Here is a 23,383-nt window from a genome sequence, read left to right as displayed (position 1 = left end):
ATTTCAGACATACAGAGGAATTGAAAAGTAATATATATAATAAATAGAGCAAAAGTAAGAGTAAGGCAAAACCACACGGCATAGAAAAGCTAAAGAAATTGAAAATGTGCTATAGTAAGGAAAAACTGTACAGTATGTGAAATATACAGGAAACTAAATAAATATAATAAATTGAAAATGTGCAATATAAAGGACATGGAGTGCCCCCCCCCCCCATATTCCTTCTCCATCATTATAATAATGTAACCTAAGGATAAACATTAACTGCACACATGTCGTCTCCTGCACCACTGAAAAGTCCTCTCTCAGCTATGTACACCGGAGGATTCACACTATTTCCACATCACACTCGGACACTAAAGTTGTTTATGAGTACACATCTTCAATGTGAGGGAAGCACCGATAGACTTTTACCGTTCTTCAGCAGATGAATGTGAAAACAGCGCTATTATCAATCTTGACTGTGCCAAAGGGTGAAGCTCAAATATCCACAGTAAAAAAAAAAAAAAGGCAGATGAAGCTTTCCGAGTTGTCGCCCCCACCCACCAAGGAAGAGCACGACTTATTCCTCACCTCACCTTATTCACCACCCACTTCTGCTCCTCTCAACAACCGAGTGCGCCCCTTGACCCTGGTCCCCTCACTAAAAAAACAAAGTTTAAGCCCGTCCCAAGTAGTGGAGCCATGTCAACAAATTCTTTAAAAGTAGATTAAGATATTTTATTTTATTTGTCATTAAAACAATCCATGTTTGTCCAAAGGTCTGTTTTATATCCTACTAGTTAAATCAAAGAGTGTAGTTGTAAAGTGTTTGTGTCTGTAAACTGTGGAAATAAAAGTGGACTGGATTGTAGTGTGTGTTTTTTTTTTAACCATTAAAAGAGTTTAAACAAACCGTGAAATTAAACAGACATGACACCATAAGACACATTTCAGTTTTTATAATCATTGAGATGATTAAGACCAAAAATTCACTGGTATTTGAAGTTCACTGATGTATAACTGATTATATGTATTATCAATAGTCCATGTCACTCTCCCCACCTGATGGCGCACATGGAGCTGAATTTAATTTTTCTCAACAGTCTAATCCAGGTAAATACCACCAGAGGCATTTGGCACATACCAATCAAAATATTGTTTCAACAAACAATATACACATTTTAATCAAAACAGTGTTAAATTATATCATAAAACAATGACTACTACATACAAATTATTAACATCAAATCAACATGTGAAAACATCCAGTTTACTTTATCCCTTTGATTGACAATGAATCAATTACAGTTAATGTACTATTTAAAAAAAATCTACATTGATTATCTCCACATTGTTGCATGAATATTACAGCTAAAATGAAACTACCCCTGTTAAGACAGAGAAAAAGTATGAGTATATACAACTATAGATTTCAATTAATGGGAAACACCTTTTACTTTGGACTTTAGCGCCTTCAATCACACAGAAAAATACAAATAAAAGTCTCAAGACTTCATGGCAAATGTTTTAATGTTTTCTTCTTCCATGAAAGGTATTTCATTCTGGTATGAAGACGATGCGTGGAACGTGGTTCAAAGGCAGAAATGTTCCATCACACATGATTTTAAATCAACTCTCTTTATCAGGCCTTTATGCCACCTGTTGCCTTCTCACTGCTGCTGTGAACCCGTCGGTTAAAAATAGCCTCTAATGATCATTTACACACTCAAGTTCACGAGGTTTGTCCTCTCTAATTAGTCAAATGAGTTAATATTGTGTTATATTATATATATATTCAACCTCAAATGTGTCAATATTTGTTCTGAAATGTTGTGATATGAATTAAGCACGACCTTTGAGGATTTAATCCAGGCCAGTGTCCTTTATTTGTAACAACGAAACAACTAAAATGTTTCAGGTGCATTTCCATTATGCTTTCAGAAATGTGATGGATTTCATATTTCACAATGGATTACAAATACATTTTAACGTATGGGATAGCACAAAGATCCATTTTTAAATTCCTTTCCAAAAGTTCACTGTAAGTATTGGCCTTTTGCATTGCATTCTCATTTACATATACATTTAGATAGATATATTTCAAATACATACCCTGAAATTAATGTCGGGTTAAATGTTTTATATGTAATCTATAGATTTAACTTGACATTAAAGTGGAATATGTTTCAAGAATATATATCTATATATATCTATCTATATATAGAGATAGATATATATTTATTTGGAAGACTACACATAGTGTCATTAGTATATAATGTGAACACCACCGCAGTGTTAGAGTTACTATAATAATCATTATCCTGCCTTACACTTATCAAAACACCTCCGTATGGGACAGATTTGAAAGTTGCACCTGCAGCTGTTTGTGGCTCTTGGCATTGGATGAATCCACCGTTGCCCGCGAGCCAATGCTATATCTTCAGATTTGGAACATTTCCAGTCCTCAGCGGTAGTTTTCATCTCTGTGATAGAATATCCTCACCATATTAACAAAGTTAATGCATCAATCCCACTTCTTTCTACAGCTTCGGCAGATTTACATAAAGATACGTTATGGTCAACGTGTAGTCCGTCACTCTGCTAAGACTATAGGTTAGACAATTTTTTTGTACAGTGGTTAGTTCATGATTTCTGCTGACTGCATGACACAGTATCCACAGAAACAACACGACCTGTTAGCACAGGTGCTCGCTCGTCTCCACAGTAGCCGATGCTGTCGACCCCCTGCTGCTGCTCAAAATGAGCATCGACAGCACCTCTGTAACTCCTCCAGCCGGTCTGACCGCATTTCAGCGTGTCGCTAAAATTATAGTACAACACACACACACACACACACACACACACACACACACACACACACACACACACACAGTTACAAATATTTACCATGTTCACCATAATGAAGTGTGTTCACATGCTCACGTTTGCTAAGTTGTCTGAATTTTGAATGTCTGTGAAAACTGTCAAGTCAATCCATCCAATAGTTGTCATTTCAGTCTAGAGGTGGACCAACTCCAGCTGAGCCAAAACTGGACATGCATTTGCTCTGCAGGGTTTTCTGGCGGCAAAAAATAATTTACAATCAAACTTAACGCAAAAAAGTAAATGATTCTAGCAATCAAATATAAAATCAGCGTTTACATGATTCAGCCAAACTCAAAAGCAGAGGAGAATACTGAGACAGGCACGTTGTTGGCCTACTTCCTGCAAAGTCAACTTAAAGCCGACATGGTCGCCACTTTACCTAAAAACCTGAAAACCTTGTGTTCCCTCCACATCACACCTCCTCCCTTCACTCCTCCCCAGTCACATGCACTCGCAGGTAAATAAAAACCTCACCAGGAGCTACCAGGGGTCCAGCTCAAATTGCAGTGGAGCCTCCAGGGACTCACACAAATAAGCCTGTGTGCTACTTCAGCAGACCTGCTCCTCTCCCACACAGACGCAGGTACAGTAGCTATACACCTCTGTCTCTCATTTAATGCAGAAACAGCAGATTAAAGCTTCATAAAAATAAAAAAAAACAATCATAGAACAATTTTATGGAATCAAATAATCTTTTCTGGCTGACTTATTGTAAAAAAAAAAAGAAGTAATGTAACGGAAAATGTAACGTAGTTGTTTTAACACAGCATCAAGTGTAGACCAAAGGAAACCAAAGGACCATTAGCTAAATAACTTCTTTTAAAAAAAACTTTAACATAAGTTTATTTTCAAATTGAGTTTAGGGTTAAAATGTTACACACTGGGGAACACACACACACACACACACACACACACACACACACACACACACACACACACACACACACACACACACACACACACACACACACACACACACACACACACACACACACACACACACACACACACACACACACACACACACACACACACACACACACACACACAGTAGTTTACAACCTTTGCCCAAGAATCACTGGGCAGTCAGAGCAACAGGATAATATTCTTCAGCTGAGTAATACTTTACCCAGATTGTCCAACATGGATCATGTCTCTGCGAAAAGCATCATGTCAAACATGGAAGTTACAGCTTGCAGTTTGATGAACTGACAGCAATAGAGCCCATGTTATTGCTGCAGGTGTTACGTTGATCTCTCACTCCCACAATACAGCAAAGGTAAAGAGAGGCTCTCATGGTCATGCGACCGATCGTACAACGGCACATTTAACTGTTTTACTCACAGATGTCTATTGTCCATTTTCCTGGATCCACATTAGCCAACAACAGCACTGTCAGACAGCATTTAATCAGATAATCAAAAAAATTCATGATCAGGTGAAGATGGAAGACGTGAATTAGGGGTCGACCAATACCGATAATCGATATTTGAAACCGGTGTTTGTCTGCAGTAAAAGTGTCAAAGGTCTTAACTCTCAACACAAAACTTTGTTGAAATGCCTAAAAGCGTATGTTTAGTTCACAGAACCTTTCAACGTGACCGTAACACACAAAGTGCAGGGAGCTGTCGGCAGCGGTATTATTGAAGTTGAGCAAACAAACATGGACGGGACATTTTTAAAGTCCAGGCTGCATCAGAGCCAAAGAAGCACATTTTATAATGAAATTATCGTATCGGCAAATCGGAATTAAAAAAAAGGTCGATGCCGATAATCATAAAAATGGCGCTGATAGTCGGCCAAGCCGATAATGGGTTGAGCCCTAAAGTGAATATGAGGTTAACCTCTTGTGACCACAACACCTGTGTTGAATCTCCTGAATCTGATCAACGTGATCCAGCTCGGAGCTTTGCACAGAGACACAGCGGGGGATGTTTCTGCTTCCAATTATATATAGAGGAAAAAAAAATTATACAATATTATAGTCATGCTCAACTTGCAATTTAACTCCTAATACACTGGCTACCGTGACAATAATAAACTGCTGGGCCGTCGGTTGAGATATGAATAGAAAATGTTTTTGAAACGAGGGGGTAAATGTTCTTAATGTACTGTGTGTGTTAATGTACACGCCTGACCTCTGTGGCCAAGGATGCGCTTGCTGTGTGCCCTGGGTCTCTTTTTGACCCTGCTCCATCTGTCGACCCCCCTGCTGCTGGGAGCCTTCAACATCAAGTCGTTCGGAGACAAGAAATCCTCCAACGCCACGCTCATGAACATCATCAGCAAGGTCTGAAACGCCGACGGTATCTCATCTTACAATTAATACCCACGTCTGGACTGTAAAGACACTATATTTTGAGGAGTGCTGAGAAACTAAAATACCGGGGTTCAGCCTACACTTGAGCTCCCTTCCACTGTAAATTATTATTTCTTTTATTTAGACATCATTTCAGTGCCTAGTATGGGTCAAGCTTCAAACTCTGGATCCTACATTTCCTCTAGATGAAAGCAACAGTGTTTTCTTTGTAACCCTCCTTGACCTCCTTGATGGAGGGCCCCTTTTTCTACCTAGCACGTTTACTGAGCTTAAAAAAAAGGATAACTACAGTGGAAAAACGGTAGCCATGTGCATTCATAATATAATGATTTATAGAACATGTATCAGATCGATGTGATGTGTTTTGCTCTTTGTGTTACAGATTGTCCACCGCTATGACATCCTTCTGATCCAGGAGGTCAGAGACAGTGATCTGTCCGCCACCAAAAAACTCATGGAGCATGTCAACAAGTTAGATAAATCTTATCAAAATCATTCGTATACGTGAAATTATAAAATTATTTCATTGTGTCAGGACTAAAATATGACGACCTTTAGTAGAAATGTGTGAAAGCTCACAAACTCACATCATGAAATACGATAAACAGAACATCTATATCTTCATCTAGATCTGTGTATTTGTGTGTGTGTGTGTGTGTGTGTGTGTGTGTGTTTTCCCCAGAGGATCTCCTCCTCAGTTCAGGTACAGCCACATCGTGAGTGAGCCTCTGGGGCGCAGCTCCTATAAGGAGAGATATCTCTTCCTCTACAGGTACACAAAGACAGCAAAGCCATTACAACTAAGCGATTACAACTAACATAAACATATATTTAATTTTACATTTTTATTTTGGATTAATCCTTCTAAGTTTAATTTAATTCTGCTCTGCAGTGCCTTTATCTCTGCTCTTAATGTGAGCATTGGCAGAAAACTAGATGATCCTTTACATAAATAGAATATTTATAATAATTCCAGGTAATAAAATATACATCAAGTATCAATATGATGCAGTACATACTGCAGAATGGCCACAGTCAGAGTAATATGACATTGTAAGATTATTAATGTCTACACATCTCGACGTGGTTCAGGTGAAGCACACTTTTTAAACAAATATTAATTTGTTCTTTACAAACAGAAAAACGCGATGTGACTAAAAGGTGTCTCCATTTCCCAGAGAGCACACGGTGTCCGTGGCTAAAAACTACACCTATGACGACGGCTGCGAGCCCTGTGGGACGGACGCCTTCAGCAGGGAGCCTTTTGTCGTCATGTTCTCCTCCGATCATACCGGTAGGCTCTGGAAGAGCGAGGCAAACACAAAATTCTGCTTTTTCATGGCGAGTTTCTCTTTTATTACGTAAAATAACAGAGACAAAAGCATCAGACTTGTGTAAGATGAGATTCAGAGGCCGGACAGTCTGTTGTTCACCAGTGAACCTCTACAGACTTAAGCTCCAGTTTAGTTCTATACTCACATCCTTTACATCAGTGAAAGTTCCACTATCACAAAAAAATATACTTTTAAGTATCAAAGGCAAAGTGATTTAAACAAAAAAATGCCCCAGGTGACTGATCCACAGTGGCTTCAGGAAGTTGTCAGGCACAAAAGCCAGGAAACTCATTGTGATCTCAGTGCTGCGTGCCAATCCCGATACTCCTTCCTGTGTTGCTCCCTCTCTCCATTCACTCCTCCCTCCCTCCCTCCTGTTTTTTTTAGCTGTGAAGAACTTTGTTCTGATCCCTCAGCACACCTCTCCCGACAGTGCAGTGAAGGAAGTGAACGCTCTCTACGATGTGGTGGCTGACGTCCGCTCTCGCTGGAACACCAATGTGCATACTCTCTCCCAAGTCTACAACAAGTCTACTGTGTGTGTTAGATAGATAGATAGATAAATGAATAAAGTATTGATCTATCTATCTATCTATCTAACACACACACACACACACACACTCACTCACTCAGAGAATCAATTATTTAAAGGACATCTGGTCAGCTATTTGACCAAGGGTCAATCCAACTCTCCTCCCCTCAGGACATAGCTCTGCTCGGTGACTTCAACACAGGCTGCAATTATGTCTCAGGCTCCGATTGGCAGCAGATCCGTCTCTTCACCGATAAGAGTTTCTACTGGCTGATCAGCGACAAGGCCGACACCACAGTGTCACACACTAACTGCCCTTACGACAGGTACACACACACACACACACACACACACAGTGATATCTACTCTTGAATACACCTCCTATTGTGCATTTGCAGGATTGTGGTCACTACTGACATGATGAAGGGAGTAGTGCCCAGCACTGCTGAGGTCTACGACTACATGATGGACATGAATCTCAAACACGATCTGGTAAATACATCTCTGGCTTAATTCTCCTTCACAGTAGAATTCACTTCTATTGCAAAGATGCTCAGTCTATAACTTCAACACGGTGCACTCAGGGTCAGTGCATGGTGACATCACTGTTGGGCATGGTCAGAGGTTCAGCGTCAGTGAAACACATATTGATGCTGAGTTACTGTTTAAAGGAATAGTTCAACATTTTGGAAAAAAAACCGAATGTCTTTCTGGCAAACAGATGAGAAGATACAAATACTGTACTGGACTGTAATTATGAGAAGCTGTTAGCTTAGCATTAACCTTATCTCTCATTAATTCATAAATTAAACCCATAGAAATACTGAAGTATGAAATAACAATCAGTCATTAATCTGGGATAATGTGCAGGACTATGTCTTCTCTCTGAAATAGTTGCCAGGCAACCAACAAAGACTTAAGAAAGTTACTGATCCCACATAAAACAGCCATAAGAAAGCCATACTGAGCCATTAAACACACATAATTAAATATGTTAATAATTGTTATTAAACATACCTTAGCAAGAAGGCAAAATTATAATGTGCGCTCCGAAAAATGGTTACGATGATACGAATAGTGGATAATGCTAATTAAGCTCAATTAGCTGATTAATGGTACACATTTACATATTTCAAATCACATTTTTTGCAAACATAATTTGTAATGGTTTGTTGCTGTCCATGCAGATTGATCTAGATTCATTGTTTTTATTATCTATATGCCTATATGTTGATTAAATGTTCTAAACACAAAAAAATTAATACAACACATTCTGACTTACGACTACAACTTGGAAAAAAGTTAAAAGTAAAAGATTTGTAGCCGATAGGTTAAAACAATAAAAAAGTTGGAGTTTTACAGTACATGCTGGAGATAAAGCATATTGTACAAGGAAGACAACATGCTTACTGTTTAACTGTGTGAACTATGTGTACCAATGAGTGGTACAAGGAAACAAATGTTTTCACTGTCTCACTCAGGCATTGGCTGTCAGTGACCATTTCCCTGTGGAGGTGACGCTGACTCCAGCTACTTGAATCACTGTGACAACAACAGCAACAAACCTCCTCATGATGTCTCCGGGCTCAATCCACACTGGGCCTATTCACTCAACAAGCACAGTCATGAATGACAAGACCAAAATAAACAAATCTGCTCAATTATGTCATTGCAAGCTTGCTTCTTGGAACAGGCATGAAGAAAGCCTTTTTTTGAGCATTTGCTGGATTCATATTTATCTTGGAAAAATCACTTTCTGCTGACGAAATGCCCCATGTTTCTCCTGAGTACCTGGGCCAATGAAAGGAAACACCGATGTTTTCATTTGTCATTGTTTCATGAAGGGCAAACTGAAGTCCGTTTAGCTGTTTCATATCAGGCAGTGGCAAATATTACAGTGATGGAAAATCAAAAACCTTGGAACATAAAACTGGAGCTATGTGAGTGAGAAAGTGTGACAACAGGACATTTAATCAGATCATTCAATCATTGACCGAATGAATTTATTCACAAATAGCATAAGGAAAACTTGAGTGAAGAAAAATCTGTGAAGAGATGACAGAGGCTCCGCCCACTGTGGGCTATTCAAAGGTTCATCATCAGTTGTCATGGCGCTCGAAAGAACTAAGGTTAGGCACCTTAAATAGTGAAGACCTGTCTGTGACAATAATCAACCATCTACTAAAACCCCTCCTCCAAACACTGACTATCCAAGAGCTCACGGGGCTGTATTGAGGTACCTGATACCTCAGAGGGTCGCTCATGTCTAACTATAATACTGTACCATAACAGCAGAATAATGTACTTCTACACTCAAATGATCATCATGGCCACTGCTGCTCTGGATGAGGAGCAGGTGAGACTTGCAGCTGGAGCCTCTGTATTTTAGCACTGTATCATCTGCATACAGTATTTAAAATCTTTTTTTTTTTTACAGAGAGTGAGAACATGACAACGTCAGACAGAGCATAAGGCTGCTATCGGCCAATATATCAGCATGGGAATGTAACTCCCCAATATCTGTATCGTATCCATATCGGTCTGGTTCAAACATGTGCAGCATATGTGTGACATTCTCCTCTAGCCTCTCCTCTTTTTAAGCATCTCTAGATACATGCGCAGCGACTTCTGAATGGAGTCTTTGGTGATGAAGCTGACAAAGTTCTGAACGTCGGCCTCCCGGTTGGATGTCAGCCTGTCGATGGTCGGCTTCCTCATCATGGACTTGGTGATCTGTCTGGCGTGGTCTGCAGAGTGAACAGACCCGACAGTTAGCTTGCTGACTCCAAACAGTGGCGTAAAGGTTCCACCAGCCTTTTATATGCATTCTAGATGGTTGTCACTCGCATGACTCACTAGAATAAGTTATGTCTACTATCATATTTGAACACCCTTAACCTACATGTACACTAACAGTCTGTTAACTTTCAACCACCCATGTTTTGCAGCTCAGTTCTATATAGCCGCTGGGCTACAGCTGAACTTGCCCGTTTGGCAGTGAGATGATTAGAATAATTTTAATAAAGGATGTTTCCTTATGTGATTAGCTGTAGCATGTTATGACATAAAACCTCAGTTTTTTTGTGGCAATGTATGTATGTGTAGTTTACCTGGAATAGCCAACCACTTGGTCATGGTCTGTGTGGCTGTGGTGAGAACCTGGTCTTCAGGAACCAGCAGGTCCACCAGCCCGACCTTGAGGGCCTCCGACGGGCTGTAGAGCAACCCCAGCTCCAGAGCGATCTCTGTGGCTCGGTGTCCCACCGTGTTTACCATTGTGTCCTTAAACCTGCACACAGCAGCAAGTTTTAACTCCAGTTAAACAACAGTGAAAGGCATGAGCAGAGAACACCTGCTGATTGCATGATCATGATGACTGACATAACCACAACTACTGCCACAGGGAGTCGTCATGTGATTCCTTACCAAAAAGGCGCTACGATGCCGAGCTGCGTCTCATTAAGGCCGATGCTGTAACGGGGGTTGTCTGCCATTATCCTGTAGTCACATGTCAAAGACATCAGACAGCCACCTGCAGGACTGGAGCCCTGTGGAGGGAGGGGGATGAGGAAGGTCAGAGGTCAACTGCAAGATGCTTCAGTTTCTTATTTTGAGCTGTGGCGGTCGGGGCTTGTGTTGCACACGTACATTGATCGCAGCGATGATGACCATGTTGGAGTTGTAGAGTTTCAGCCACATCTCCTGGACACCTTTCCAGAACTCTCCACAGCGCTCGGGACTCTTCCCGTACATCTCCATGATGTCCAACCCGGCTGAGAAAACCTTGGGCTGGCTCTGAAATTAAGCAACACGCACGCTCACGCACAAACACAAACAAGGGTAAGCTGTCCGTTTGTCCCGCCATATGCACCGCAGCCTCTGCTGCCGCACACGACAAGGTTGTACCGTACCGAGGTGATGATGAGGCCTCGGCAGCTCTTATCCATCTCCAGCTTCTCCACACCGATGCAGAACTCCGTGAGGAAATCTAAACTCAGGCTGTTGACAGGAGGACTCTGCATGTGCATCACCGCCACACCTACAGAGAGACACACAAGCTTATCTGTCATCTGAATTATGTTAACATAAATTCTTTATCGAATGAAAAGAAATTATGTAAAAGGGTTAAAATTAGTAGGTAAAGAAAACATGGAACTTTAAACCTCACAACGCAGGCAGCACACCTGAGCTGCTCTGAATCCAACAGTTACTTAATGCTTCTTGGGCGGATGGGGCAGATTTTCAGATATTCATTTCATAGTAATTCATCTAAAAAGGATTAAAGACAGACTGAAATGTCATTGCCCAGACCACTTCCTGAGACTAGGGATGGGATGATACCACTTTATCGTGTCCGATCCCATACCGATCCTGCAACCTTGAGTATTTGGCGATACGATTTGGTACAATTTTTCCCCCACTCGTAAGATGAAATATTAATAATGCATTGTTCTGGATGCACTTTGCTTAACCTACCCATCTCAATCCTCTTGCTCAACTGTGAAACAAATAATCAACTCACCTTAAGGAAGACATACTTAGCCAGCAACATGACTGAGTTATGGAATACTGCTTTTTTATTTCTCACAGAACTTTTGGCAGAATGTTTTTTTATGGTCTGCACCATTCAAACAAGCAAAAAAAAAATTGAACTGTTAACTGTTAATTAAATTATAATAAACTAACATAAAAATATAATGCCGGAATGTCGTTCAAGGCTTAGTAGATATGTAAATAGGCATTTATTTGGTATGTTTATTGTGATGTATCCGATCTGATTTTACTTCTTATTTCTTCCAATATCCGATCCAGTCATTTTGGCCAATATTGCCCAGAAACATATTAGCCAGATGTTAAAAATGTATGAATTCATCCGTCCATCTAAGATGAATACACAACACTACTAAGGGAACGGTTCTGTGGAAAGTCTCCGGTGATAATGACAGCTGACGTTACACTGAACTCCACTCAGATGAGCTGTTGTTGGGGAAAAAAAAGTGTCTCAAGCTGTTCTCTCACATATATGATCAAGCTTCACCAATATGATTGGATTGTTAATCTGATCTTTTGACAGTTCTGTCCTAATTATCTTTTTTATATTAAACTTTTAGTCCATAAATAGTAGAGCCACACCGATATATCGATTGGCCTATGCTAGCCTTTCACAGACATATGGGTATCGGCCGATATGTTTAGAGCCACACCGATATCATTGGCCAACCGATACAACCTCTCACAGACGCATCATATCAGCGCTTACGTTTACCGATATGAAATATTTGATTGGACAGAATAAACAATGCAGGAAAAAAAAGGTGCATTTATAAATGTTTATTTTCTTAATTAAAGTTCTTATTATTTCTGATAAAGTTTATCTTTAAACAAAAATATCAATACTCAAATTACATTTTTTGTTATGAAGGTTTGTTAACGAAATCTTAGGAATCAATGACAGATATATATACATATAAATAAATATATATTATTGATGTATCGTATCGGAAATCTTGTACTCCCTAATATTGATATCGGCATCGCCCTCCCCTCCAAAAAAATCCATAATGGTCTGCCGCAAACAAATACCATTAATTTGTGTTTGTGTTAGCCGATGATCCAACCTAATAATCTAGTAACTCTGGCAAACGTGCGTGGCAAAGGGTAAACGATGCAGGTGATGGCGGAATCTTTACCCGAGCTTTGGTCGAAATCCACTTTGAGCTTGGGCGACGTGGAGTTGCTCCTCTGCTGAGCGACGAGGACGGGAGACACACACACTCGGACATGACTGCTGCAAGAGGACAGCTGGGAGAGAAGGCCTGCAAGGGCACACACACGCACGCACGCACGCACACAAAACACACACACACACACACACACACATATACATACATACACAACACACACACACACAAATACACAATACACACACACACACACAACACACATACATACATACATACATACACACACACACACACACACACATATACATACATAACACAACACACACACATATACATACACAACACACACACACACAACACACATACATACATACATACACACACACACACACACACACACACACACACACAGTGAAGAAGTCTGCTACAAAACAAAGTTTTTCCTGTGACAGTGTATCCCTCAGCAGCCTAAGGCGGATGTGAAAATGACACCTATCACACACACCTGCGTTTGATTATCAGTGTTTCTAATGCTTTTAGATTAAACATCTCCAGTAACAACTAAGAAGTCAAATTAATATAATGTGAATACGTATCATACAAATTGCGAATAATAGCTGAGCGCAAGCTGACAGGTTTCGGTGTAACCCCCTTGTCAGGGTCCTGGACGCGACCTTTGGTCCAGTTTCTCCTGAGCTAAAGCACCGCTACCGTTGCTAGCACAGCTAACGCTGCTAACACCCGCAGCCACATTTCGATATTCAGTGACTGCGACTTTCAGGAAACAATGCATAAAGTGAGATTTGCCATTCCCACAGATGCGCCGGCGTACACACGTACCTGACACGCCGCGCCGGTTTCTGAACGCAGCTCTCAATGCCATTTTGTTTTCCGCACACAACGAGTGAAGTTTAGATAAGAGAGCGAGAGAGGGCTAACTGTATTTTCCTCCGACCCACCCGAGGTGAGTGAAGAGCCGCCCCTTTCCTGCCTGTGATTGGCGATTTGTAGGAATGGAGCGCGATGATTTGTTGGGATTAGGGCGATAGCATGATGGCAAGCCAATCATAGTCAATGTAGGGGCTGGTCCTCTGTCTCACTGGTGTGAAAAGAAATAACGCACTTCCGCAATTTAAAAAAAGTGGCCCACAGATACTTATGAGGTTTGTGTCTGCTACTTTAACCCCCCCCCCCCCCCCACACACACACACATGCACAAAACATGTACAATTATAGTGTCAAAAAAACTGCCAATGCCAGTAGTACACATACTAATTATTGAAGAGATAAAGAAAAGAAAAAAGAAGAGAAAAGAAAGAAAGAAGAAATACAAATTCAAATGAACTTTATTAAAATTATTAAAAAAATTTAATAATGTAGTTATCTCTACATAAGAAATGTCAAAGACAAAATTGGGTTTAAGTGGCTTCCAAAGGATTCCAAAGTCCAAAATTTGGTTTTGAGTCCGCCCGTCTCTGCTTGTGAATGTGGATTGTGGAATAATGTAAGTCTCCCATCGACGCTACAACCAGCACCCTACTCCAAAGTCACCCATCTGCCTAGACACCTGAGCATTACTGCCACTTTGTGCCCCAAAATGTGCATCAGAGTTGCTCATCAACTGTAAAATACTGTTTGCCGAAAAAACTTGAGTAACATTTGACTGCATGTACCATTAAGTTTTCATATAACGATGGTGTCTTTCTTCATTTGTCTTCTTGCGAGTTCATATTTGTTACAATCAAATGGCAACCCCACTGACCGCGACGTCACCCATTGGTTTGAGAACTGACATTTTGAAGCCTCGAGCACAGCATTTTTTACCTTTTTGTTTTTTTACCAGAAGTAACCATATTTGGAGGAGCAGGGGGAGAGCTCATCCACTGCATGCCCACCTACACCTGTTACCTGCACCCATTGGATGGTACTAGCTGTCAATCATGCAGTGTCCATGCCCCAAAGTATACTGTCATTTATTGTCTGTTTGACTCGCTTACAAAATTAACATCATGCTGTATTGACAAAGACTTGAAACTAGCGATTGAGACCATGTGGAGTCGCCCTCTGCTGGTCATTCGAGAGAATACAGGTTGGCTTCACTTTCTGTACTCGATGACTATGTCCATTTTTACACACAGTCTATGCTTATAATCAATAATTTCATGCTCTATTGGCTTCTCTACCTTCTACTGATCGCATAGACCAGTCTGATTCCTACCAGTAATCACTTGTGTGCTGTGTCCGTCTAGATGTTTATTTGGCCTTGTTTGTCTCAGTGCTCGACTCTAACCACCTTCCTATTGAATTGCCCCAAATGATGACCTCTAATTTGGATCTTGTTGGTTCCTCAAGATCTTTTGTGACACTGAAGAAGATTAAACCAGTGGTTCCCCATCTTTTTGTTTCTTTGGGGCCTCTCGCCACATTTCAGATTACAGTTACTAGCGGTTCCACCAATGAGATGTTTTCCATTTAAACTTCTCAGAAGGTTTTGTTCAAATAACGGTTCAAGAGGCAACACATTGGGATTTAATTTCACAGCAAAATCAGTCCATTCCAATAGAATTGCCACGATGAAAGGAACACGAGGTCAGCTTCCTTTGACTTTAAATTTGTCAAGCCAGCTTGACAGTGCTGACGTTTGCAAGTGCATAAATGGAAGATGCTAAGGTAATCCAATCCTTTGACCTGCTCCAAATACTACAAACTAATGCAACTCTGTGTTGTGACTGCTGCTTTAATCATCTCACGATCCCTCAGATCTATCATATGACCCTTCAAGGGAGCGACCTACAGGTTGGGAACCATTGGAGGGATGGAGAGAGAGATAAAGAGAGATAGGGGAAATAGAGAGAGGGAGGGAGGGAGAGAAGCCATACTATAGGGGCGTAAGTCAAAGCAAAAGCGTGTCTGCAACAGATAAATACACCAGGTACCGCAGCTCTGCTGAATCCGTGAGTATATAATACCTTGAGTTTAAGCAAACGTGTGTGTGTGTGTTTGTGTGTGTGTAACTCTATGTCTCCGCTAGCCTAATATTTTAGATTGATCTAGATGTTTGGGGGGGTGCAGAAATGATGAGTTTACTTTAAAAATGGTTCATTTTAAACGGTATTGATGTTGTCAGTTGTATAAAGATTTAAATAGTTTGGAAGGTTGTTTGAAAGGTGAACCATTATATGTGCATATGTGCACAGCAGTGTAGCAAGACATAGTGTTGAATTTAATTCTGCGTTTATCCGTCTCAAAGAAAACATCCTTTATGCGTGTGCAATTGCATGTGAGTTTTCTAATATATGACATACGTTTCTATGTAATTTTTTGTTTTTCTCTTTTGTCCTGACTGGACAGCACATTCGCACCCTGACCATCCCCTCCAGTGTTGGCCGTGATCGAGTGTCATTGGAAATCCATCGGTGTGCGTCACCTGTGTCGCCCTGTAACCTGGGGGACACGCGCGTCTCCCCCGCCGTTTTCTCCGTACCACTCGCTTGTTTTGTACCCACCCCCCACCCTGTGCCATCATGGATCTCGTGGAGTTGGGAGACATGGGCTGTGGAGATAGAAACTGTGTCCTCGCGTCAGGCTCCCCGGAGGAGTGCTCCAACCAAGAAAGCCAGTGGGAGGAACCTATGTTCGGATTGATTGAGTTAGGTGGGTAAAAAAAACAACAACAATGGTAATGATGTTTTAGAATTTAAGATTTAATGTGTGTAAGTTTTAATATCATTTGATATAAAAAAAAACAACTTCAACTGAAGGAGAGGATAGTATGAATTAAAAATCTCATTCATCTTACATTTGATCTGGGCAAAATAATTCAACAATGTGGAAATAGGAAAAATATCGGTACAGTAACTACATAGCTGACGCCAGCAGCTGGTTAGCTTAGCTTAGCACAAACTCTTTAAACAGGTGGAAACTTCTAGCAAAAACTGCCTACCAGTGCCTCTAAAGATCACTGATTACTAATTAACAATAATCATTTTGTTTGTTCACACTTTCAGAATATGCACCTGTCTCCAGTGGACATGCTAGGCTAATGGCGGCTTGTCGTAACTTCATATTCCATGTGTTTATAGATAAGAAAGCAAACAAACCAATTTCCCAAAATTTTGAACAAATACATTTGTAAATTTTGAACAAAAGAACAAAAGCAGTACAATAGGAAATTTGGCAGTTCTAAAATATGTTTTTGTTTTTTTCACATGTACTCTAATCTACCTCTTGGCAAGAAACTAATCCTATTAGATCTCACAAAACTAATGGTGCCAGTCTTAGTGAAATAATATATTTTTCGTAAACTACAAATTTTTTTCATTCTTGCTTTTCCATGTCGGCATTTTCAGAATAAAATGCAAAGCGGTTCTACAGAAAACATCAATGTTTTATTTTTTCTAGTTTGTGTTACTGCGATCTACATTCCACTGATGCTCTTTGGCCTTCTTGGAAACATACTCACAATCCTGGTGGTCTGGCTTCGTCCGCACATGAGAAGCTCGACCTACCTCTACCTGAGCAGCATGGCTGTCAGTGATCTGTTGATTCTCCTGCTGCTGCCTCTGGATCTGTATAAGGTACACACAAACACACACACACACACACACACACACACACACACACACACACACACACACTCATATATATATATACATATATATATATATATATATCTGTCCAGACACTGATGTTTTGGCTCAAGGTACACTCACGTCAGAAATTGCAGGCCACTCATTTGAATGAATTTCAATGGTAAATCAAATGAGGTCAAAGGACATTTACAGTAAATGTGGATAAATAACAATATAAGTACTGTATGTAATTTTTCATTCTTTAGTTGTCATTGTGACATAACCAAATAGTAAAATGGTGACACATTAATCAAGTCAACATTGTTTTCAGTCAATAAGCTGTGTATGGATCTAATTGTCTTTATAATGTGTGCAATTTACCGATGCACCCATTATTGATTCTTCACACTTACTAAATGTCTGATTGGCATGGTTGTTTCTATGATGAGGACCAGACGTTTTCTGCAAGCATGGCCTATAAATTCACTGAAAAAAACAAACAGTGTCTAGGACTAGGACACTCATGCTCTACCCCAAAGATCTTAAGTGGCGAGTGGTGACATAGTGAGATTCTATTACCAAGGGGAGGCGTGGAGGGGCCATAATAATGTCTTCCATAACATATTGAACGTCGTATATCACTTCAGTCTAGCTGAACACTGACCTGAGAAATAACTAGATTTATCAAATCACTCAGGAAGTAGCCAATTGTATGTCTCTGCTTGCTGGAAGGCCTGTTCCAGGAAGCGAGATTAGTGAGTTTAACTCAAGTTTCACTCTGCTATCACAAAGCTGACCCTGTTTAAAACACCATGGTAACAAATGCTATATGAGTGACATGCTTCGGAGCAGCTAATTGTCAGAGGATTAGATCCAGGCGACAGTAAAGACATTGTCATCTGTCACTCTCAGCTCTGGAGGCCCAGACCCTGGCCCTTGGGAGACCTTGTCTGTAAAGTGACCATGTTCCTCTCAGAGTGCTGCACCTTCTGCACCATCCTCCACATCACCTGCCTCTCCCTGGAGAGGTACCTGGCGGTCTGCTGGCCGATCACAGCCAAGACCGTGGTGACACGCCGCAGAACCAGGTCTCTCATTGGCTGCCTCTGGCTGGGCGCAGCCATCAGCGCAGCACCAGTGCTGGTCATGGTTGGAGTGGAGGAGGTTGGCGGAGAGGAACAGGGGCTCGGCGGATGGGGGGAGGGTGCAGGCTGGACGGGCAGGGAAGGAGAACAGGGTGCATTTATGATAGATGCAGGGGAAACAGGAAGTGGACACCTGACATCGATGGATGGAGGATTGGAGGGAGGAAAGTGGGAACAAAAAGGGACAAAGGGATGGAGGGAAAGAGTTGGGGAGTTGAACTTGTTAAGAGAGGATGGGGACAGAAAACTGGGAACAGGAGTAACCGATGACAAGAAACAAGGAGACAGAGGAGAAATGAAAGATGACAAGCAGGCAGACGAGGGAGGAGGTGAAAAAGAAGGAAAGATGGAAGTTGACGGAATGCAGCTAAATAAAATGAGAGAAGATGAGGGGGGAGGAGGAGGAAGGGAAGTGGGCGTTGATACAGGGAGCGAGACTGACAAGAGCGAGTGCCGCTGCACGCACTACGCCGTCTCCTCTGGCCTGTTGTCGGCCATGATGGTTCTGTCCAACTTGTACTTCCTGGTACCACTCTGCATCCTGGGACTGGTCTACAGCCTGATTGGACGGACCCTGTGGCTCCGCCCGCGAAGCAGCCGTAGAGACCAGAGTCACCGGCACACTGTCAAAATGCTGGGTGAGAAACACACTGGACGATCACACACCCTCACGTTGGCTCTTTACTGTGACAAGAACATACAGGAACTAGTTGCTTGAGTATATTATCTTCTGTTAGCAGTTAGCTCATGCTAAAGTGACCTTTTGTTTATACAGTTACATAGTTGCTTTACACGTTACTTAAAGGGGTAGTAAGATATGTTTTGGGGAAAGCTTGTTTCTCTCTTTGTTGTTGTTTAGATTTTTTCAAATCGCAATCCTGCGACCTTCGGTATGTGACAAACAAACTGCACTCGCAGTCTTGCGTGGTGCGGTCCGCACCATTTTTTATGTTTTGACGATTTACAGAGCCCGGGCTGAGCCGAAAACCCGAATTTTTTTGTCGGGACATACACAAAAGCGACAGCTAAAGGACGATGTGGAAATATTCACAGATTTTTACAAAACGTGTATTGCTTTAGAGTCGCTTACTGCCCCTTTGAGTCTTTACGAACCAAGACTCTAAGATTGTAGGTTGTGCAGCCAAATCCAGGACAGGGTTCGAACATCTGTGTTTAATAGTGCGAGATATATTTTATTACTTTCAGGTATTGATGATTCTAATGTCCACTTCCTGTGCTGATCTCCCTGCCGTGCCCCCGGTGTCTCTCCTCGCCTCCCGCAGGAGTGATTGTCTTGGCCTTCGTCCTGTGCTGGCTGCCCTTCCACGTCGGCCGGACCATATTCTCTCTTTCCCTGGGCACCAGTGCTGAAAGAGAGGAGACGTCGCCTCACGTGGACGCGAACCCGCACATGGACACAAACCCGTCCCCCGACAGCGCCGGCAACACGCGCCCTGCCACAAAGCCCATGAGACACTCCGACTCGGAGGCGCGCTTCACCGGAACAGCGACTGCACGTGCTCACGCGGAGAGAGATGAAACACTCAGTGACGCCTGTACAAAGACCAAAGTCGACATCAGCAGACACAGGGACAGAGAAACCGAAACGCGCACAGGCGCACAGGTAAATTCGAGCACACCCAGACCCTCGCATTCTCGTGTCACACCGCACTCCAGAGGGCAGCACGCCGACACTGGCGAGGGCGCACGCGGCTCGGATCCGTGCGTTGAAACGGATTCACGTTCAACTACACAGACTGGGGCACGCAGCGGACCAGGACGTGTTGACACACAACCGAGCCAATTTGCAGACGGCAGAGACACAAAGAATCAAACGTGCAACAGCACAAACACTACTTCACGTGAGAACCTAAACAGGTCATCCGTTTGCACGAGCTCACGAAACGCGGGCCCGACGGCAGGCGCGGACACGCACGTGGTGACGCCCGCCGACGTACACAACGGCACACACAGTGACACACGCTTGTATTTTTTATACTATCTGTCCCAGTATTTCAACCTGGTGTCCTCGGTTCTCTTCTACCTCAGTGCAGCTGTCAACCCTTTACTGTACAACCTGATGTCGGCCCGATACCGCCGCGCCGTACACAGCCTCGTGCGCACACGCTGCCGCGCAGAGTCTCACCGGCTGCGCGCGCCGCTCGCCGCGCGACACTCCACGACCACTTTGTGAGGACAGATGCGCGACACAGAGACGTAGGCACACACAGCATGCAAACAACAACAAAAAAAAGCAGGTTGAAAATAGATATTAGTGATTAGTATCTTTGCACTGCAAAGAGCATGAAAGATGTAAATCCCAGACTGCAAACGTTTCATTGAAAGACTTTTGTGTACAAATCATAAAGGGGCCATTTCAAGGGGCAACATCGATTCATTGATGCTTTTCTGCCGATGTCAGCAACATTGCTGCTGTAGAGAGCAACACAAAATATGACAATTATTACTGTTATTCAGTCTAATGCGTCCAAATGAGATGAGCTTGTTGTTGTTGTTGTTGTTGTGGTGGTTGTTGTTTTGGTGGCAGGGCTACCCTGTTATTTATACCTGGGTCATGGTTTGTGCCTTTAAGCATAGCGGCCGCTATGACACGGCGAACCCACATATATAACAAACGATATTAATAAGGGCTGGATTACATTTAGCCGCACCGGAGATTGAGTCCTGGTGTTGTGCAGTCTGACAATCTCGTTTACTGGTGCCAATAAACGGAACATTTGTCACGTGTTAAGTTATTTGATACCCCAGAGCTTTTTCCTGCTTGCCAATAAAAAGTCTCGTAGCTTTGCCAGCCTAAGGGACAAGTATGGATTTTCCCCCACGATGTCACTGATATCATTCTTGTGTTTATTCTGATTATGATCGTTTCGCCGCCAGTAAGAATTATTACAGCGATCACTAATGTAACAGTAGAGTTATTTACTGATCCCTCTTGCCATGGTTTAATCAACCAATACCAAAAGGTTTAATTGACATTCTGTATTTTGATTGGTCAGTGGGCGTCTCCTCTGTAGATATACGCCCTTGTACATGACTGAGCTGTGCCCGACGAGCGTGCCCGCTGTAGGTTGGATCGCACCCAGTCACGAGCACATTTTGATTGTTTCTTTTAATGATATTTAATTTACATACAATGTTGATATGTTGATGTTTAAATGCTCCCGTAGAATGCAGCGACGGCTATGTAGACTGTCTGAAAAGCTTATCTCGTGCAATGTACTGGAAATGTTTAGCTGCTAATTTGCTTGGTTGCTAATTTGCTTTTATCCATCTGTAATTAGAATGACTGGGTGTGTACGCTGTGTCCTACGTGGCTTGACCAGGATAATTCCTTTGTTCACCAGGTACATATTGACTTTTTGTTTACATTTTTGTTCCATTTAATGTCAAGTTTGTGCTATTATACATTGCTACCGTACGGTACGGTAAATAGAGCTGGGCCAGTGCATGAGGAGCGTGCCCGTGAAATAAACCAGACCAGACTGAAAAGCAAGTGTGGATTCCTTTTTGAGCACAACGCAGAGTTCACATTGGTTATACTAACACTCTTGTGTATAGTGTGTAAATATTGCAGGATTATGAAAAAATAAAAAACCCAGAATTGCACGGGCTAAAAAATCACTGTAATTTGTATCAAGAGACAGTATCACACGTTGCAAAGTTATTTTAGATCAATGGAAACCTTAATAACTTAATGCTTTTTGAATTTGGGAAAAGTACGTTTTAGGATGTGTTTATTTTTAAATGGGCTACCTAGCAACAATATGTATATTTATATTTTTTTGGGGTATGTAAGTAAAGTTTAATGACAGTAAGAGCGGCTCTAAATATGCACACACACACACACACGGCAAAGGGCTGTTACTTTGATTCATGTAGTTTCATATGGGCTGATGTGTTTTGATATAATACATATTACATTGCAGGTACCGACGTGTCAGATACTGATATTAATGCCTGTATTTAAGCCACAGTTGAGGTTGACCTCTGCAGCGGAGGTCATGTTTTCACCCATGTCGGTCCCCCTGTCCGTCAGCAGGAAACACTTTCCTGAAGTGTGGTGGACACTTTGGCCTCGGGCTGAGAGACAATTCGATTTGATGTTGCTATTAATCCAGGCCATTTGCGCCATGAGATCCGGTCTTTTTTCGTTTCTATTTTTTTTTAACTATGTCTAGGGACTGGAATTCAAAAAAATATATAGAAATATATATATATATATTTCTATATATTTCTTTTTGTAGTTTGCAGGCTATGTAATATCACAAATCTTCATCTCCCCTTTTTCTTTAGCAATTATGCTTTTAGTCTCTCATATTTTGATTTAATGAAAATTTGGTCCATAATATAATTATTGTATGACTCTTATAAATGTACACATTGTAAAACGCAAAAATAATGTGTCGAGAAGATCAGTCACATCTGTTCAAAGTTTTTGCATGTATTCGACACGCGAGCACATTTCATATAAGATTTGGTTCAGTTTTTGGTTATGCTTATTTATTAGGCTGTAGACTTTTCTTGCTATAAAATGTTGGCGGCTGTAGAAAATGCTTTGCCTCATGTCTTCTGTTAAAGGCTGCACTTGTACATATACTACACAGCGGACGGCCAGCAGAATACTACAGTGTGTGTACTGTATGTAGAAAGAGAGTGGGATTGGAGCGCCACAGCAGCTTAAGCTGCATGAAACATGCAAACCTGTAATTCAGTAAGACACTCAATATATGTATTTGAGTGGGACATACAAACCAAAATTAATATGTAGGCAAAACGTAAATCAGCTGCAACAAAAACTTGAGACTTAAATCCCGGTCTCCTGATGGAAGGAATGTTGAAAAAAAAAGGTCAAGCTTGCAAGTATCTTGTCACCTCACCTTTTCTCTATCCTACGTTCCTGTGGCTGAA

At 41.7% G+C, this 23,383-nt stretch overlaps 3 protein-coding genes across 3 annotated transcripts; 2 read left to right on the top strand and 1 right to left on the bottom strand.

The window, feature by feature from the left end:
- The first annotated feature begins 3,315 nt into the window (after positions 1-3,315).
- dnase1 (deoxyribonuclease I) lies at positions 3,316-8,718 on the top strand. Its single transcript, XM_035616009.2, has 9 exons — positions 3,316-3,451; positions 5,020-5,158; positions 5,571-5,659; positions 5,871-5,960; positions 6,367-6,482; positions 6,910-7,022; positions 7,226-7,380; positions 7,453-7,546; positions 8,536-8,718. The coding sequence occupies exons 2-9, from the start codon at positions 5,021-5,023 to the stop codon at positions 8,590-8,592; spliced, it is 852 nt and encodes a 283-aa protein (XP_035471902.2). The 5' UTR covers positions 3,316-3,451; position 5,020; the 3' UTR covers positions 8,593-8,718.
- Positions 8,719-9,022: 304 nt separating this feature from the next.
- Positions 9,023-13,735, bottom strand: eci1 (enoyl-CoA delta isomerase 1). Its single transcript, XM_035616008.2, has 7 exons — positions 13,579-13,735; positions 12,745-12,870; positions 10,966-11,093; positions 10,703-10,849; positions 10,481-10,602; positions 10,165-10,343; positions 9,023-9,801 (listed from the first exon to the last, which is right to left on the bottom strand). Exons 1-7 carry the CDS (start codon positions 13,619-13,621, stop codon positions 9,635-9,637), a joined length of 912 nt encoding a protein of 303 aa, XP_035471901.2. The 5' UTR covers positions 13,622-13,735; the 3' UTR covers positions 9,023-9,634.
- A 2,527-nt stretch (positions 13,736-16,262) lies between these two features.
- LOC118288726 lies at positions 16,263-21,286 on the top strand. Its single transcript, XM_047328170.1, has 4 exons — positions 16,263-16,392; positions 17,140-17,315; positions 18,222-19,092; positions 19,738-21,286. The coding sequence occupies exons 1-4, from the start codon at positions 16,263-16,265 to the stop codon at positions 20,646-20,648; spliced, it is 2,088 nt and encodes a 695-aa protein (XP_047184126.1). The 3' UTR covers positions 20,649-21,286.
- The last annotated feature ends 2,097 nt before the right edge of the window (positions 21,287-23,383 follow it).

This window comes from Scophthalmus maximus, chromosome 17, assembly GCF_022379125.1.
Source record: "Scophthalmus maximus strain ysfricsl-2021 chromosome 17, ASM2237912v1, whole genome shotgun sequence".
NCBI classification, from domain to species: domain Eukaryota; kingdom Metazoa; phylum Chordata; class Actinopteri; order Pleuronectiformes; family Scophthalmidae; genus Scophthalmus; species Scophthalmus maximus.
This window is presented reverse-complemented; position numbering and strand designations above follow the sequence as displayed.